A 19840-nucleotide genomic window follows, 5' to 3' on the forward strand; every position below is an offset into this window, starting at 1 on the left:
CTATTCATAAATAGTGGTTTATTGGAACACAGCCATGCCCATTTATTTACATATTATCTATGGCTATTTTCACCTTACGAGGGTACAGTTGAGTAGCTGAGACAAGATGGCTTGAGAAGCCTTAAAATGTTTACTGTCTTGACCGTAACAGAAAAAGTTTGCCCATCTCTGATATAGATTAAGATTCTAGATGGAGTGACTTGCCCTGGAAATCAAACTTTCAGGCTTCATAAACCTCCTCTCACCTCTTACTAGTTATCAGGCTTTGATCAAGTGACTTAACCTTGCTAGTCTCAGTTTACTTATCTTTTAAAATGAGGTAAGAAGAGAATCCTTGTAAGATTATTTTAAGGATTTAGTGAGTTAATACACGTAAAGCATTAAATACATGTTAGTATAATCTACTTTGAGTTTAGAGAGTTTCACATTCCTCATATGGCCTTTCCCTTTAGAATCTGTTTATATGAAGTCAACTATTTGAAATACTATACTTCCTTTATGTGAGTGTCACATTTACCTGATCAGGAGTAATTTCCTTGTCTACCAGAAGCTCTCACATGACATGGGTATGTTGACTGTTTCTTTTCTATGTACCGGTCAGTTCATTTTAGTTCAGTCGCTCAACTCTTTACGACTCCATGAACTGCAGCATGCCAGGCCTCCCTGTCCATCACCAACTCCCAGAGTTTACTCAGACTTATGTCCATTAAGTCGGTGATGCCATCCAACCATCTCATCCTCTGTCGTCTCCTTCTCCTCCTGCCCTCAATCTTTCCCAGCATCAGGGTCTTTTCAAATGAGTCAGCTCTTCCCATCAGGTGGCCAAAGTGTTGGAGTTGCAGTTTAGCATCAGTCCTTCCAATGAATATTCAGGACTGACTTCCTTTTGGATTGACTATTTTGATCTCCTTGCAATCCAAGGTGCTCTCAAGAGTCTTCTCCAACACCACAATTCAAAAGCATCAATTCTTCGGTGCTCAGCTCTCTTTATAGTCCAACTTTCACATGCATACATGACTACCGGAAAATCCATAGCCTTGATTAGACGGACCTTTGTTGACAAAGTAATGTCTCTGCTTTTTAATATGCTGTCTAGGTTGGTCATAACTTTCCTTCCAAGGAGTAAGCGTCTTTTAATTTCATGGCTCCAATCACCATCTGCAGTGATTCAGGGTCAGAGCAAAGGCTAGTTAACCCCTTTATCTCATGTAGATGGAAGAGCTATCCAAGTGACCTCTGTATTGCTGGGCTGTTGGCAGTATGTCCTCAGTAATTAAAAAGGGTCTGCTCTGAAATGTATACTGGGAGTTGAAGAGAGTGCACAGATTTGTCTCTGCCTCTAGATGTCTGGTTTCCTATTCATTACCAGTTTTTCACAACTTGAGTAAAATCTCATAAATAAGGCTGGAACTAGAGTAGTGAGGACATAAAATTAAAGGAGACACTTTAGGGTCATGCAAGATCTTAACACTAAGTTTTTCTTCTTATCTGCTAGATGATGAAAAAGTTTGGCCTTATTTTATAATTTATTTAGGCTGGGTCTTCATTGCTGCATAGATGGCAATCAGGGGGTTACTCTTTATTTGCTGTACCTGGGCTTCTCATCGATGCGGGCTCTCCTTGCCAAGCACAGGCTCTAGGACACATGGACTCAGTAGTTGTGGTTCCCAGGCTCTATGGCACAGGCTTAATAGTTGTGGCACATGAGCTCAGTTGCTTCTGGGCATACGGGATCTTCCCTGGTCAGAGATCCAAGTCCTGTCCCACTGAGCCAGCAGGGAAATCCTTGGCCTTATTTTAAGATAAAGTACACTCATGTACAGAGTATGGACAGGGGGGAGGGCTTAGAATGAGAAAGAAAACGTTAGTGTCACCCTGGTCAGTTTGTATTAAACTCCCTTGGAATAAGTGAAATTCACATGCCTGTTCTTCACCGATTCTTGATGCAGAGAAAAGACCGCGCAGGATGTTGTGAGTTCAAAGCAAGGGGTACTTTTCAGGTTTGTTTGTTTTTCCCACTCCTGCTACACTGGCTTCTGAATCTGGGGCTCTGTCTCCTCAGGTTGAATTATCTTAGCTGCCGTCCTGGATCACTTCCCTACGACCCCGACACGGCCCTGTTGCTCCAAAGTTGCATTTGGAGCCAGCGGGGCTCGCCGGAACCTTGCTGTCCTTGGACCCTGCGCCGGAGGCAGCAAGCCTCACGGCAAAGGCTGTGAGCGTTGGTCGTTGCGCAGACGCCGGGAGAGCATGACTGACGACGCGACCAGGACCTTGGGGAAAGGTGAGAGTCCTCTTGACAGTTGTCCGCGGGCTGGGGGTGCCGGCTGGCTGGATGTTGGCTCTGGAGGGGCGGTTGCCGGTCCTTGGCTCGCAGATCAGCGCAGCGGCGAGGAGGATCGCGGTTCCTCCGCAAAAAAGACACGTGCAAAAAAAAAAAAGGTGTCCTCTCTGGGGCCCGAGAGGCGGAGGACCGCGGCCCTCGTGGGGGTCCTGGGAAGGCGAGTGAGCCCCTCTCCACACAGAGCTAATCCGCCTCCCCGTCCCCCCTCCACCCGCAGGGAGCATCCCCCCAGGGCCGGTCCCTGAAGGCGTAATCCGCCTCTACAGCATGAGGTTCTGTCCCTACGCGCACAGGACGCGCCTGGTCCTCCGGGCCAAAGGCATCAGGTGAGCGGAGGGAGGCCCCATAGGTTCACTATCTGGGGGTCCCCGCTTAGGTGTCACAGGCTGTCTGTCACTTTCTTGTGAGACGAAGTCAATAAACGGTTAGCAGAGGGCAGGTGGGTTCTTGAGTGGGCCATCCTGAAATGCAGAATCAGGTCTCTGCAGGAAACTGTTAGGACCACTCGGAGTAAACTGAATGATGCTCTGGTGAGCTGGGTTTCTTCCCTAAAGTTTGTGAAAGAGCGGACCGCGGAGGCTACCGAGGCCTTCTCTGACAGCTCTGTGAAATGCAGCCCAGACCCCACCCCAGCTATATTCAGGTCAGTTCTGTTCCCTTTATTGCACTAACAACGTTTCCTTACTTATCTGTTTTTCCTCCACACTCCCCAGCCTCACTTCCATTGCCCCTCCCCCAACACCCACGCACCCACACTCACACACACACACTCGCACACACACTGTCTCTCTCTCTCTCTCTCTCTCTCTCACACACACACACACACACAAATGTATGTTCTTGAAGGCAGGGACTTTTTCTTATTCATGGGCTAGAAGAGAACCTGGCCAATAATAGGCGCTTAAAACTACGTTTTGAATGAATGAACAAATAGTTCCAAACAAAGAAATAGGAAGGACTGCTATCAAGAGGTTTCCCACACACCTGAAAAATGGGTGCACACTGGTCATAGAAGTAATTTTGCAAGACGAGCTCCTGCAAAGGAGGTCTGGATTTTGAAGGCAGAGCAACTTTACTGCAATGGGGGAGGCTGCAGGGAGCCAGCTCAAAACTAAAGTGTTACTTCAGCCTCCAGTGTGTATCATTAGGGGATGACTTTGGAGTTTTGTGTTATAGAGATGCAGAGACTATTACAGAGACTTTAAAAAAAAATTATATAATTCTGCTCTGTGGAGTGTCTATGGCTTTTTTCCAGGTTATTCCCTCTTGCTCAATTCTAGTTGGCCCAAAGTTTACTTTTTTAAATAAAAAAGAAAAATAACAATAGATTGATGTTTTACCCACAGTGATGAAGTGGCAGCTTGAGAATTGATGGAAGTCCTTCTTTAGGGCAGAGTTTCTCACCCTCGGCACTGCTCACATTTGGGGCAGATGATTCCTGGTTTTGTGTGTTTGGTGAGGGGGGAGGAGCAGTTCTGTGTGTTGTTGGATATCTTGCAGCGTCCCTGGCCTCTGCCAATTAGGTGCCAGTAAAATCCCCCTCCCTCCAGTTGTGGCGAACAAAAAATGTCTCCAGATATCAGATTTGTACTTTCAAACTTGAAAATGTAGTAAAATCTGTGGTGCCGTGGTTAAGCTTGTGAGCTCTGAGTCAGAGTGCCTGGCCTTCCATCTTGGCTCTGCTACTTCCTGGTGGGTAATATTAGGCAAGAGATTGAACCACAAGGAGCCTTATCTCTCAGAAGGGATGTGTTAAATGATTTCTTTGCCTTCCTTTGTTTGCACCTCATCATGATTCCCTAGTTTATCTCATGGGAATCATGGAGAGCGAATGGGATAAGGCATAGAAAACACTGAACACATCCTACTGTTGAAGAATGATGTTGTTATGTACTTTTCTTTGTACAAACCTCAATTTAAAAAACTTGTTGCAAATTTTAATTTTATAGATTGATTGTTTCTGCTTTCAAGGTGAGTGTCTGGGGATTTCCCTGGCAATCCAATGGTTAAAACTCTGTGCTTGCGCTGCATGGGGCACAGGTTTGATCCCTGGTCTAGACACTAAGATCTCACAGGGGGTCTTTGCGCACTTTGGGGGGAAAAAAAAAAAGATAGGTGTCTGCCTAATCCTCTCATTTTTGTTCTGTCCTGTTTTCCCTTTGCTTTATAAGACATGAAGTTATCAACATTAACCTGAGAAACAAGCCTGAATGGTATTTTACAAAGCATCCTTTTGGCCAAATTCCTGTCCTGGAGAACAGCAAATGTCAACTGATCTATGAATCTGTCATCGCTTGTGAGTACCTGGATGACGCTTACCCTGGAAGGAAGCTGTACCCATATGACCCTTACGAGCGAGCTCGCCAAAAGATGTTATTGGAGCTGTTCTATAAGGTATATCCATTAAAAAAAAAAACAAAAATACTTAACACTCTATTTTACTTTGTATGTCTTTCTCAAACTCCAGTCCATTTTAAAAGTCAAATCATTGGTGAAATTGATTTGTTTTAATACCTGTGTGTGCCTTAGGAGGATAACTCGTGTGGAATTATAGTAAAGCTGTGACCTCTGATATTAAAGGTTAAAGTCTTTGCCAATAACTACTTTTCCAGAATGAGCAGTCTCAAGAGTTATGATTATGGCATAGTTATGACTGTGTAACTTGAGACAAGGAATATTGAAAGAGTGGAAAACTAGTGATACTTTGAAGGCGCTATTTCCAAGGTCTCAGGTGAAAAAATATTGGGGTGTGAAAAAGGCAATGCACAGAAGGAGATTGCCCTTTATGGGGAACAAGAGTGTCAACTGCCCAGGAAATGTGAAGAAGAGAGAAAAGGGGACAGCTGTTGATATTGGGAGAGAATGTGATGGAGAAATTTTATGATAGCTTTTTTTTTAAAGAAACAAAAATGACTCAATGATATTAGTGACTGATGTCTACTGAGCACTAGCGATGTGCCAAGCATTGTTCTAACTATTTTATAAAGGTTAATCTATTTAATCCCCATCACTGCCCTCATCAGGTCCCACCCTTTAAGGTGGGTACTATTCTTGTGTCCATTCTTCAGATGAGAACACTGAGGCTTAAAGAAGGAAAATGCCCCACCTAAGATTGTAAAGTATGGAAATAGTTGAACAAGTAAGGCGTACCAGAGAGCCCCCTTTAAAGCACCTTGTTTACCAGAGTGCTGTGACAAGTGGATTCCTGAAACCGCAGAGATGGCCATCAGGTGGCACTGTTGACAGAGTGACAGAGCTCTGGCTGCGTTGTCAGGCAGAGCAGGAGCACGGAGTGCCCTCGGACTTCTCTGCTCAGAACCTGTGTCCTCCGATCAGGTCCCACATTTGACCAAGGAGTGTCTGGTAGCATTGAGATGCGGGAGAGACTGCGCTGATCTGAAGCTGGCCCTGCGTCAGGAGTTCTGCAACCTGGAAGAGGTAAAAACGGGGCCCTCTCCTGGCCAGATGTGGTGGATAAAGTGACGCAGGTCCACACCCTGGTCACCCTGACACCCTCCGCTTTCACAGACTTATATACTTCTCCTGTCAGACTTTGATAAGTTCAACTACTGGTCATCTGACTTGTAGGTACTTGCGCTCCACTGACCTCCTCTGGAATTTTTCTTGAAAATCTGCCTAGGGGTAGGGGAGGGCATGTGATGAACTTCTTCCTTTCCCAGAATCACCACATTCCTGACCTATCTCTGCATGGGTTCTGTAGCTTCTGCTTAGGAGTCCAGGGTCAATATTGGTTAGGGATTGTGTTTGGCTTCTAATATTGAAGGCAATATTGGTACTCCAGTACTCTTGCCTAGGAAATCCCATGGATGGAGGAGCCTGGTGCGCTGCAGTACATGGGGTCGCTGAGGGTTGGACACGACTTAGCGACTTCATTTTCACTTTTCACTTTCATGCATTGGAGAAGGAAATGGCACCCCACTCCAGTGTTCTTGCCTGGAGAATCCCAGGGACGGGGGAGCCTGGTGGGCTGCCGTCTATGGGGTCGCACGGAGTCGGACACGACTGAAGTGACTTAGCATAGCATAGCATTGATTTAAAAACTTATAAGGATTTATTCTGTCACACACATACGCACACACCTAGAGGTACAGTAGTATAGGGCCGTTTTGATGGCTTCTTTATGAAGTTAGCAGGGACTGAAGTTTTTTTTTTCTCTTCCTGTTGTGCCATTTTCAGTGTGAGGCTTACATCCTCAAAATAACAAAATAGCTGCTGGAACTTCACCTATCACATCCAAGTTCCAGGTTATAGAAAGGACAACAGAAAGGAAAAAACTGGCAAAGGGGCATACACCTTTAAAGGCTTTCCTAGAAGTTCTGTCCAATGATTACTTAAGTTTCATTGACCAGAACGTAGTCATTGAGTTACAAGTATCTGCAGGGGAAGTTGGGAAATTTAATCTCTTAGCTGGGACCACCTTGCATAAAATCAGAGTTCTGTAATTAAGAAAGAAGGGGGAGAAACTTCCCTGGTGGTCCAGGGGCTAAAACTCCATGCTCCCGATACAGAGGGCTCAGGTTCTATCCCTGGTCAGACAACTAGATCCCACATGCCACAGCTAAAAATAGCTCACATGCCACAACCAAGACCTGAGCAGCCAAATAAATAAATGTTAAAAAAAAAAAAAAAAAGAAGAAGAAGAAGAGGAAGAAGGGGCAATGTCTATGGGTAATCTTTGTTACCAGATCCTCCATGTATCTAGCAGTAATAGGGCTACTTACCCTGTACCTCTCTTATAGTCTGGAAGGTGGTCCTTTGACTTCCTTTATCTTTGTTCTACTGCTGCTGCTAAGTCACTTCAGTCGTGTCTGACTCTGTGCAACCCCATGGACTGCAGCCCACCAGGCTCCCCTGTCCCTGGGATTCTCCAGGCAAGAACACTGGAGTGGGGGTGCCATTTCTTTCTCCAATGCATGAAAGTGAACAGTGAAAGTGAAGTCGCTCAGTTGTGTCCGACTCTTAGCGACCCCATGGACTGCAGTCTACCAGGCTCCTCTGTCCATGGGATTTTTTCCAGGCAAGAGTACTGGAGTGGGGTGCCATTGCCTTCTCCGTTATCTTTGTTCTAGAAACTGATAAATTCCCCTATGGGTGGGTTGTAATTCTTTGGCAGCCAGGGAATGCTATTTTTATCCCCTTAAAAGAAGGCTGATTACTAATATTCTTCCATCTGACTTTGTGAAGTGGAAGCTGTTAAATTTATTTACAGTTACAGCTGCCTGTCTTAGATTTATATAGTTTCACCATTTATGGATTCAGCATCATGTATAAGAAGTGTCAGCCTTTGGTCCTGAGAACTCAGACTGCGGTCTTAACTCTGAGGAGGCAAGTAGGGTGAGGTAGAAAGAGTCTTGGCTCCTGGGCTTGGCTTTATGGGATTCCAGAACCTTCATCAAGGTTCTGGACCTCTCTGTGCCTTTGTTTCCACATTCATAGAACGAAAGAGTCTTTTAAAAGGTGTTGATCAAGTGTTTTAAAACCTTTTGTTCTCTTTGACAAACCTCCCCAAATTCTAAATGAAGTCTTTTTGATCTCTAGCTAACTTTGGGGTGTTTCAGAGGGCCCCTGAAACATCTCAAAGAAAGATATTAATGAGGCTTATTTGATATTTTAAATAATGTGGAACACATCGTCAAATACGTAATGATAAACTTTCCTAGGTTATACTGTATGGACAAATTTTACTCATATAAACATTCTACAAGCTAATGAAATTCCTAAAATTCAGATATGGCCTGTATGTTGTCAGTCATAATTCTGGTTATTATCTTAAAATTTTGTATGTCACAGAAAAATAAAATTTTCCCCTTCAAAAAAAAAAAAAAATGTGTGTTCACAAGTTTTGCAGAGGGACGGCCCAGTGAGAGGAGGTCTGCTAGTGGTTTTAGAGCCTGCTTCAGCCAGACCAGCCCTGCTTTCGACACTGTTTAACAAGACATCTAATAAGCTTGAATTTGAAGAGGGAGGGGGACCTTGCTTTGAAAAAGAAGTTTGATAGCTCTTGCCCATGGAGAATTTTTATGGTCTTTATTTTCAAAGATTAGCTGAACTGATTTTATCATGTCTGGTTACCTTCTTACAAGTTAAATGCTCGGCCAGGGAAAGGAGCCTTGAAACAAAATCTTTTAAATTCAAAGATAATTGAAAACATACGTTGACCTATCTCCTTCCTACTCTGCATTTGAATGATGGATGAACTTTGAAAATTACAGATTGCTAAGTAAATGTATAATATTACAATGGAGGCACAGCTCCTTAGTTTGGGTTCTTCCAGGGAAGTGAGCCTGTATTTTTGTGCTTGGCATGATGCTAAAGTTGCTTTGCATACTCCTCTTATTTAATCTTGCCAATGACCCTCTCAGATGTAATAAATAGCATCAGTGAAATTCTGGCTAGTTAAGGGCTGCTGCTGCTGCTAAGCCGCTTCAGTCGTGTCTGACCCTGTGCGACCCCATAGACGGCAGCCCACCAGGCTCCCCCGTCCCTGGGATTCTCCAGGCAAGAACACTGGAGTGGGTTGCCATTTCCTTCTCCAGTGCATGGAAGTGAAAAGTGAAAGTGAAGTCGCTCAGTCGTGTCCGACCCTTAGCGACCCCATGGACTGCAGCCTACCAAGCTCCTCCGTCCATGGGATTTTCCAGGCAAGAGTATTGGAGTGGGGTGCTAGCCAGGGCTAATTAAGGACCATTGAGTATGCAATATTGTTCCAGATTTGAATTGGGTTTTGTCCCAGAGAATGTTAGTAGGAATTGTAAGTACAACATAGGTAATATCAGAATCTGAAAGATGCCCACTGAGCTTGAATTATTTGATACATTCCTCTCAATACCAGTATATTGACTCTAGGAGATTCTAGTGAAATTGAAACTTGTCAGAATAATTCTAATAGAGGTGTTTTCTCTCTATTAATAGAGATGATGTGTACAATTTTTTCTCCATGGTTTTGTACAATCAGGATTTTCTGTGAGTTGAAAATATCTTATGGATTATCTTGAGTGATAAGCAACTCAAGAGACCAGTGTATAATGGTCCATGTTATCCACAAGCAAACAGGTCAGTTTAAGTTGGCAACCTTATACTCTAACGTTTTCTTCTTTTTAAATAAATGCCGGTTGACTTTTACATTTTTCTTTCAAACAAGTATCATCAAAATTGAAGGTTTATTTGTGCTTGTTATATAAACTCATTTTTCCATGTTATTTTTATAGGTCTTTGAGATACATTTTTCTGTTGTTCAGTTGCTTAGTTGTGTCCGACTCTTTGCGACCCCATGGACTGCAGAGGCTGTCCTTCACTATCTCCCTGAGTTTGCTCAAACTCATGTCCATTAAATCAGTGATGCCATCCAATCATCTCATTCTCTGTCACCCCTTTCTCCTCCTGCCTTCAATCTTTCCCAGCATCAGGGTCTTTTCCAATGAGTCGGCTCTTCGCATCAGGTGACCAAAGTATTGGAGCTTTGGCACCATCCTTCCAGTGAATATTCAGGGTTGATTTCTTTTAAGATTGACTGGTTTTATTTCCTTGCTGTCCAAGGGACTCTCCAGAGTCTTCTCCAGCACCACAATTCTAAAGCATCAATTCTTCAGTGCTCAGCCTTCTTTATGTTCCAACTCACATCTGTACATGAATACTGGAAAAGCCATAGCTTTGACTAGATGGACCTTTGTCACCAAAGTGATGTCTCTGCTTTTTAATATGCTATCTAGGTTTGTGATAACGTTTCCTCCAAGTAGCAAACATCTTTTAAGTTCATGGCTTCAGTCACCATCCACAGTGATTTCGGGGCCCAAGAAAATAAAGTCTGTCACCATTTCCATTTTCCCCCCATCTATTTGCCATGAAGTTATGGGCCTGGATGCCATGATCTTAGTTTTTTAATGTTGAATTTTAAACCAGCTTTTCCACTCTCTTTTTTTACTTTCATCAAGAGGCTCTTTAGTTCCTCTTCACTTTCTGCCATTAGGATGGTGTTATCATCTGCATATCTGAGGTTATATGCACAAATGTAAATAAACTCCTAGAAAAATGTCTGCAGAGACTCAAATCAGACTTCTGCTGGTGCCTCCTACTGGAAGGGGATTAGTCTGGGGGTGGGAAAGAAAAGTGGTTCAGAGCAAGGATAGGAAGGGAGAGCCTTTGCCTTCTATACTGCTTTCTGTGTTTGAATTTTTTTTTTTAATAATGAGAATATTTTTCTCTATTATATGTGTAATTACTAAGATGGAAAAAAATAACTTTTCATTCTGCATAATTTGCCATATGCATAAGCCAGAATTATGTATCCAGCACACTCATTAGGGTTATTTAGATTGTTTCAGTTGCTTATCATTATTAATGATGCCTCCCAGAAACAGCAGCTCCTTTGCATAAAAAGCCCTTTCTCTGTTTTAAAATATGTCCTTAGGCCAGACTTCCAGGAACAGAATTACCAGATCAAAGGGTATGACCATTTTAGAAGCTAGAGCTGGATGTTGCTAAATTGCTTCCCCCAAGACTTGTGCTGTACACCCCCCACCCTCTGAGTGTCAAAAATGCCCTTTGAACCAATCCCTTTTCACTGTTGGGAGATTTCATTTAAAAAGATACTTGCCTGTCTTGAGAAACAGTAGTTTCTCATAGTTGCTTTAATGTGTATTTCTTTGATAGTGAGATGGTATGTTTTCCCCAAAGTATTCCATTTCTTTGTGTTTTATTTGTGCAGATGGTCTGCTACCCATCTGTTTGTCAAGATCTTCCTGATTTTCCTTGTTAATTTTTTTAAGAGTTCTTTATATGTAAAGGATATTGGCCTGTTTTTAAGATACATTGTTTTAACTTTTTGTCATCTTTGTACATATAGAAATTTAACATTAAAAATATTGTGTGATCTTTCCTGTTGTGATTTCTTCCACTGCTTTTGTACATAGGAAATCCTTTCCCCCTTCAGAAATTTGATAAAATGCTTTTATATTTTCATCTACCACCCATCACTTTAAAGATATTTGATGTGTCAAGCCTTGCCCCACTAGCTTTCCCCCACTATTATCTTACAAATATATTGCAACAAAAAGAATTAAACCTATGAAAGGGATTCCAGGATAGAATTTTCAGGGTGATCCTTTGATCACCTGCCAAATGTTGACAGGTTGCATTCTGAATCTTCACAGGAAACTCCTGGTTGTAAGTGGTGACCAGCAGGAGGGGCGTGTTTGGCACAGACCCTGCTTCTCAGGCTTCTTTCCAGAGAAGTGGGGTTTATGTATACTCTAAGTTTGTTCTGTATCCTTGGTTTGTTTTAAAGGGAATCCGTTAATCTTCATTAGCTCAGCCTCAGCTACAGTATGTCAGTGGAGCAGACACCTGAAATTTGAAATCTTGAGAATCTTCTCTTATCTTGTACGAACTCAAAAGATATCTGCCCTGGAGTGGATTGGGTATTTCTGCTTCTGGTTAGGGTCTGCATTGCTGATGTAACAGCAGGTAGCTTTGTGTATTTTATAGGAGGGGACTGGTTCTGCTTCATAAGAACTGTTTCCATCAAGAAAAACCGCTTCCTTCCTCCTCCAGCCAGGCCAGAGCCAGCATGCTGTCCTGGTTAGAGCCAGGAGACGTCTCTGTGTGCAGGGCAGGTGGTGCATTAAGGCCACAAGTGCAGTTATTGACGCTGCACTTGAGCGCCCAAGACTGTAGACTGATGATTCTTAGGATGTCTGGTTTGAGGAAGTCTGGGCTTCTCTTAATAATCTTGTCCCTCACAAAAAATTTTGCAGATTTCCTTTTCCTCCTTGGTGAACATCCTAGCTGGAGAGCCTTGGCCAGTGCGCCTCACCACGATGGCCACGCGGGGGAGCCCAGAGCGCTTCTTCCTTCCACGTGCACTCTAGCAGGAACCTCTTTTTGTCCGCCTGGGGGAGCCCGAGAGGCCTTCGAGGCAGATAAGCGGCCCTCCCAGGGTTCAAGTTCAGGGGTGGAAACAGCGTACTCAGGTGTCACCAACCAGTCTCTCCCTCTTCATTTGCATGCTCATTCCTTTTTCCGAGTCACATCCAGAAGCAAGAGAAGGATCTGTAGTCATTTTTCAGTGAACTGGAGAAGAGAGAAATTGTAAAAATAACGTTTTCTACTATTCCAGAACGTCAAATGGCTTTTTCCTGAAATAGCTCACGTCTTAATCTGAATGGAAGATGTGTTAATACATTAAGGAAATCCTAGGGCTTGAAGCTAGAGGCTCAGTTTCTTCCCCAGGCCATGTGTGGCCTACTGGGAATGCCTAGGGCCTTGGTGGAAAGTATCTTCTCTAAGAAGGCCATCTTGAAGGGCAGTATTTCTGAGAATGAGAAAGTCCATTGTGAGAAAAGTTATTCAACATTAAGAATGACTAATATCACTATATGTGACAGGCAGGTGACAGAAATACCGCAAAACAGTTTTTTTTTTTTTGTTTTTTTTTTTTAACACATTGGCTATTAGCATAGCCACTGCTCAGTGGGTGGAGGCAAAGCTGCAGCTTCGTGTTCTAATGACAGAACATTTAGGAAAGGTAAGACATAGGAAATTAACACTGTCATATTATTTTACTTCTGATTGTCCTAAATTTGTCAAGATGTGGGAGTTGGACCATAAAGAAGACTGAGTGCCAAAGAATTGATGCTTTAGAACTGTGGTGCTGAAGACTCTTGAGAGTCCCAAGACATAAAACCAGTTAATCCTAAAGGAAATCAGCCCTGAATATCCATTGGAAGGACTGATGCTGAAGCTCCAATACTTCGGCTACCTGATGCAAAGAGCCGACTCATTGGAAAAGACTCTGATGCTGGGAAAGATTGAGGGCAAGAGGAGAAGGTGGTGAGAGGATGAGATGGTAAGGTGGCATCATCAACTCAGTGGACATTAGTTTGAACAAACTCCAGGAGATAGTGAAGTACAGGGAAGCCTGGCGTGCTGTAGTCCACGGGGTCGCAAACAGTTGGACACGACTGAGGGACTGAAGAACAACAACAAAAGGGACTTAGTTTAAACTGAGAATACGGAAGAACTATTTTAAGTCAAGTTTCCTGAAGACTGTCTTATCCATGGAATGAGACAGGAAGGAGAGAATTTTGAAAAGCTCTTTTGCCATGATTGTATCTCACCTCTCCATCAGTTAGTTGCCTGACTGAGAGAGAATGAGAAAGAGGAAGATTGCTAGGCGGGGGTGGGGAGAGTCCTCACAGGGACTCTCAAAGCTGGGCTGGTCCTTGGCAAAAGGAAAGAGGGTTTCGGGGTTTGCTGATTCTGAGCTTGTTGCTGATACTTAAATTTAAGGAACAGACAAACAATTCACAAGAGACTTGGGAAAGCCTCTGTGATTACAGTCCTCATACATACATATTTGAAGTTGACACAGGGTTGACAGTAGTCTGGGACTTAGGAGAATGGTGTCTTTGTCTTGGCTCTGGCACGAACCAGAGAGCCCTCTTACTTCCCTGGGACGGAGTTTCCTTCTCTCTAAGCAAGAGTGTCTTCCACACAGGAGACAAGAATCAGTTCACTAGCATGCTTTCCTCTCTGCTTGAATTGCCAGGAAACTCAAGTCAAATTCAAAGCTTTATTTATTAAGGAACTCTGCAGGAGCCTTGGCTTGATATCTCGAGACCATTTTCCTTCCTTATTTTAACCTTATGTTCTTTTATTTTTCTCTTTCTTAGCATGTTATGATTTTTCATATTTAATATTTTAGTGTACACATTTTTATACACTGCACCTCCAATCCTTTGTCTAGTGAGCATGGTATAAATAAATGGAAAAATGGAAGGGGAGTTATGCTAGATGAATCCAATATCTGTGTTGATTTGTCCTATTTGGGAATGAGAACTTTTGTTTTAATGTAAAAATTTGATAATGTTGAGTGGCCAACACATGAAGTTCAAAAAGCTCAAATAAAAAAGGAAAATATGATAGAAAGACAGTATTGGGATTTGAGAGAGCCCATCAGAGAGCTCTGCTCTTCCTTGCCTTAGTTTTGAATTGGCTGAAAAATAAGGCTAAAGAGGAAGACATGTGGAGACTATGGTATCCCCTTTATTACAGATAAACTGGATCCTGGAGAATGGGGGGGGGGCACGACCACAACAAGTGAGGTTCCTTATGTGGCCCCTCCCTCCCAGTAATGGGGCAGTGCTAGTCAGAGGCAGGGCCCCCTCTCCAGGGGCTGAGCCCTAGAAAGCTTAGAACAGGGAGTAGCCTGTTCTAGGCTGAGAGAGGCGGGGCTGTTCTTCCAAATCCTCCAATCAGATGAGCCGCTGGGGTACTCCAGGGTTGCAAGGAGGGCGGGGCTATGTGTAGCCTGGAGCACAGACCCTAAAGGAGATGGAAGAAACCTCAGAAAAAGGGTAGAAGCATTCACCTAACCAAATGGAAGACGACTCCAAGCCTTGGGTCTCCTTCTTTGGGACTTAATTTGATATTTGTATTTAGTGCCTATAAATACATTAGCAGATGGATTAATTAACTTGCTTTTGCTCTGTTTAAACTTCCAGATTCTTGGCTATCAGAACACCGTCTTCTTTGGCGGAGATTGTATATCCATGATTGATTACCTCTTTTGGCCCTGGTTTGAGCGGCTGGAAGTATATGGAATAGCCGAGTAAGACATTAAGCTGTATGGTCATAGATTCCGAGGGTCACACTGGGTAGCAGTGCTTCAAATGATCTTTGTGCCATCTGTCCTCCTCTGGACATGTTTCACGTGAATGTGGAATGTAGAGTTTTAAACTGTGTGCTTCCTTGTTCAAAATGCACCTGTGCTCTTGTGCCACTAACTGCGGACACACACTTTATCCATGTTGCTGCTGCTAAGACTGCATCCCAGAGCCTCCCTAGTGTTTCAGAGCCGCTGGCTGTCCTCACCATGCATCCAGCATAGCCGGGGGTGAGTGCAGAAGCAGGTGGACAGTCTCAGTCATAGGGTTTTGGTGGCTTGTCTGCAGCTCCGTTGGTGGCCCTCTGTCTGGTCCTGCCGTGTCACCCTGTGGACCTCACATCCCTTACAGGGCACCTTAGTTACCGGAGGAATCTTTCCCCAGATAGGCATACCCTTACAAAACAAATGATTTTAAAGTAATATATGCTTGATATCAGAGAAACAAAATGGCCAGCCATATACACCACAAGAGTGTAGGGATGCTTAAAGTAGAAGAAATTGCCCTGTAGACTCAGGGAGACCACACAGGGGCCCCGGACAGACATGTGCTTTGTTTCCACGACACTCACAGGAGAACTTGAACTTGCGCTGGCTCTGCTCTCATACCCGCTGGTCACATGGCGGGTACTGGACTATTCTGGTGTTGGGGAATGCAGTCCTGCCGAGGTGGAACTGCATCTGGACATTTATAATGCACATGCTTGAGTTTACCCAGGATTCATCTTATGAGCTCCTCACTTAGGGCAGGTCAGATGTCACAGACTTGGATATTTTAAACCATGTCAGAACATAAACCTCGCCAAAACCTGTCTCCTCTGGGGACAGAGCTTGAACCACACATTAGGAACCCTCTCCTCCTTGATTTTCCATTAACAAGTTTACCGTCTGGGCAAGTCACTACAGATCCGAGACCTACACGTCCTGATCAGTCCCTGAAAGGGACTCCATTATTTCAAGGTTTCATGATTGTTTTACTCATTTCTTTAAAAATGTGTTTTTGAAAACTTTTTTTTTCAATCCCCCAAAAGTAAGATCTGAGAATGACTGAAGAATGTGTCTTTTTGTTGGTAAACAGTGAGAAACAGATACCTTATTTCCCCAGAGCACTCAGTCCACAAGTATTTTAACTGCAGGGTTAAAAACAACAACTTTGGTGATTCTAAAGACACACAGCCATGTCAAGTCAGATTTTCCTCCAGTAAGTGACTGTGCTCAGTTGATAGGAAGGTAACTAAGATAGCTCTGTTGCCCCAATAAACTCATCCCTTGTAGCTTGTAGTCTAAAAAGTGACTTGCGTCCCCCTTCACCTTCAGACCGGCTAACGCTTCTCTCCTGTCCTGCAGCTGTGTGAACCACACCCCCACGCTCCGGCTCTGGATTGCAGCCATGAAGCAGGATCCCACAGTCTGTTCTCTGCTCACAGATAAGAACACCTTCCTGGGCTTCTTGAATCTCTATTTTCAGAACAACCCCGGTGCCTTTGACTACGGGCTAAGTTGCTGAGCCTTGCAGTCCACCCCTTCACCACCCAGAATTCCCAAGCCTGTCGTGATTCTGCACTTCTTTTGGTGGGGCAGTCAGTCTCTCTTCATTTTCTTTAAGGTTCCAAATAAACGTGGAGACAGAATCATTTCTGATAATCATTTTATGACTCCTCTAGCCCATAGCATCCAGTCATTTTCTAGAAATCTCAGTGTTAATGTCCAGAGATGTTTAGGGAGACCGTGTGCCTCCCAGCTTGATGACCTTTGCCCCAGTTTGACCTCCAGGTTATTGGTGCTGATGCTGATGCTGAGGTTCAAGGCCACCCCATCGCTGATGCTGTCACTACAGATTGGTACCCTGCATATCCTCCTGGTGAGAGAGATGAGAAGGAAGAAAGCACTTCAAGTCCACATACTCTCCATTTGGCAGATGAGAGCTGCAGTCCTTGTGGGCGTGCATGAGTCTCTCTCTGGCTCCGACTTTTTGGCTGTGGGCCTGGGAGACACCGAGGTCTTGTGATGGAAAGAATTCCAAAGCAGGAAACGAAACACCCAGATCACCCTGGACTAACGACGTCAGAATATCACCGGTGCTCTCGGTGCTCAGAATGGCTCACAAAATGTTCTAGAGTCGACATCCTGCCTTAAAAAATTACACATACCCTAAACCCGGTCCCAGGCCAAGGTCATTCTGTTGGATTTGCGTCACAGATGCTTTCAATTCACCCCAACACATGCCCCTGACTGCCTGTTGTGTACCAAGCCTGGGCCACGTGAGTGACCAAGATGACAAAGACACCAGAGCTCCTGATCTCTTCACTTATCCTGGTTGAGATTTAAACGTAGAGCTTTGGAGCTGCTTGCCTTGTAGTGGGAAGGCTTCTCTTTTTAAAAAAGGTTGTTTAAACTGAAGTACAGTTGATTTACAATGTTGTGTTCATTTTAGGTATGCAACAACGTGATTCAGTTATATATACAGATTCTTTTTCAGATTCTTTTCCATTATAGATTATTACAAGATATTGAACACAGTTCCCTGTATTATATAGTAGGTCCTTATGGTTTATCTATTTTATGTTTAGCAGTGTGTATCTGCTAAGGCCATACTCCTCATTTATCCCTCCCGCATTTCCCCTTTGGTAACCATGCTTGTTTTCTATGTCTCTGAGTCTGTTTCTCTTTTGCAACTAAGTTCATTTGTATTGCGTTTTTAATTCTATACATAAATGATATATAGTATTTGTCTTTCTCTGTCTGACTTACTTCACTTAGTATGATAATCTCTAGGTCCATTCATGGTGCTGCAAATGGCAGTATTTTATTCTTTTTATGGCTGAGTAATATTACTCATTACTCTCCCTTGGTGGCTCAGTGGTAAAAAAAATCCATCTACCAATGCTGGAGACGTGAGTTCGATCCCTGGGTCAGGAAGATCCCGTGGAGAAGGAAATGGCAACCCATTCCTGTATTCTTACCTTGGAAATCCCATGGACAGATCTAACATAACAAAATAACATGACAGGCTACAGTCATGGCATTGCAAAGAGTCAGACAGCACTTAGCAACTAAACAACATGTGATATATATATATATATATATCACATCTTCTTTATTCTAAGTGTCCACACTTAAGTTTCTTCTATGTCTTGGCTATTGTAAATAGTGCTGCTATGAATATTGGGGTGCATGTGTCTTTTCAAATTAAGAGTTTTCATTTTTCCCAGATATATGCCCAGGAGTGGGATTGCAGGATCATATGGTAACTCTATTTTTAGTTTTTAAAGGAATTTTCATTTGTTCTCCAGGGAAGCCACACCAATGTATTGGAATGCTTCCATTGGGCAGGCATGGCACCTCGGCGGGCTCTGTCCAGATGTGCCCTCCTCCAAAGATGATAAGGAGCCCCAGAGGATGGCCAGGTGTGACGACAGGTGCCTTAGGAGTGGAACAGGCCTGGCCAACACCATTTTATCTCAGGGTCTCAAGATCAGCCTGTGATCATTTGCTTTGTTCACATGGGATCTTTTCCCAGCCTCTAGCCACGCTGAGACCAGGCAGTGGCAGGAGTGATGTGGAGCAATGTTCAGACTTGTTAGTGCCCACGGAGGAGCTGTCTGCTACTTCTGCCTCTGACTCAGCCCAAACCCACCCATTACTCTCCATGTCTCATCCTGACCTGGCCATCTGCTGCCGCTGGGTGGATTTTGACTCATGTAAATAGTTACCAGTGTGACTCCGTGCCAGCTGGACAGAGTGAGCCAGCTCGGGGAGGTAGCCAGTCTGCCAGAGCAGGCACCACGTGACCGGGCAGTCTGCTGTGCCATCTGCTCAGGATGGGGTGCTCTGTTGCCATGGCACCCGAGCCAACGCAGAGTGAGGTCTGCGAGTCACATTTCCTTGGGATGCTTGCTCGGCTTCCGTGGCTCTCCTGGGACTCAGGGACTGATCATCTTTGCAGGTGTAAATCCTGTGTGCTGGCCAGCATTTGGCACGGGACTGAGACTGCTGTTGAGACAACAAATAAAGGCCTGTTGCTGGATGGCTAAAACCAAAGATATTCTCTTCTGAGGCTCCACGTGCTAATTTAGAAAGCTTAGAGAACCAGGAAATAAAGGATGGAGGAGAGTGCCCATGGGGAAGTGTGCAGGTTGGGCCTTCCACGACTTCCTTCTCAATCCTTTATGTCATCTGTCTGACCACAGAGGGATCTGAATTATCGACCTCTGGATGAAACTAGGCACATTTAGCCTGGAGAAAATAGACAATTAAAATAAGGCTCCATGAGGAGCTTTCAAAATAACCACTTATTTTATTGGTGGGGTAGGGGAGGTAGAAATAATACATCAGGGTTAAAAAAAACTTCAGTGAAAGAGAAACAGGAGGTTGTGCATCATCCCATGTCCCAGAGAGAACCACTTTTGACAATTGAAGAATATCTTATAAAAGCATGTTGAACTGTGGATTTAAGGTGAAATTTGTTCTCTATGTCCAGCAAATTAGAAAAAAGTAGTTTAAACCACCACACTGAAAGAGACTCATTGTCATAGATGATGTTAATATCAGAGCTTATGATCAGAGGAGTCATGTGGACTTCTTTTCTTCATGGTTCTGGACAGAAGCCCATCTGGGCTGAGTCCAGTTATATCCTGACACAGTGTAGGGGGAGTGGTCAGGATAGCTGGCCATGGTTATGGTGGTGGGTGGGCGGTGGGGATGGTGAGTAAGGGTTGCTTGAGATTCCTTCTAGCTCTAAACCTTTCTGATGGAGGACAGCAAGCAGAGTGGCTGGGTTAGAGTGGATTAAATCTAAACGGTCAAGTCCAAGG

The 19840-nt window shown here is 43.9% G+C and overlaps 1 protein-coding gene across 1 annotated transcript; it reads left to right on the forward strand.

The window, feature by feature from the left end:
- Positions 1-2071: 2071 nt before the first annotated feature.
- Positions 2072-16533, forward strand: LOC129636569 (glutathione S-transferase omega-2). The gene is made up of 6 exons (XM_055560046.1): positions 2072-2284; positions 2562-2670; positions 4516-4738; positions 5681-5782; positions 14866-14972; positions 16374-16533. The coding sequence occupies exons 1-6, from the start codon at positions 2251-2253 to the stop codon at positions 16531-16533; spliced, it is 735 nt and encodes a 244-aa protein (XP_055416021.1). The 5' UTR covers positions 2072-2250.
- The last annotated feature ends 3307 nt before the right edge of the window (positions 16534-19840 follow it).

The sequence above is a fragment of the Bubalus kerabau genome, chromosome 22 (assembly GCF_029407905.1).
Source record: "Bubalus kerabau isolate K-KA32 ecotype Philippines breed swamp buffalo chromosome 22, PCC_UOA_SB_1v2, whole genome shotgun sequence".
NCBI lineage: Eukaryota > Metazoa > Chordata > Mammalia > Artiodactyla > Bovidae > Bubalus > Bubalus kerabau.

Excerpts from the sequence above, each read along its gene's own strand:
- LOC129636569 (XM_055560046.1), top strand. The coding sequence starts at position 2,251 with ATGACTGACGACGCGACCAGGACCTTGGGGAAAG. Across the intron at positions 2,671-4,515 it reads CTCCGGGCCAAAGGCATCAG|ACATGAAGTTATCAACATTA; the intron begins GTGAGCGGAGGG and ends TTGCTTTATAAG. Across the intron at positions 4,739-5,680 it reads TATTGGAGCTGTTCTATAAG|GTCCCACATTTGACCAAGGA; the intron begins GTATATCCATTA and ends TCCTCCGATCAG.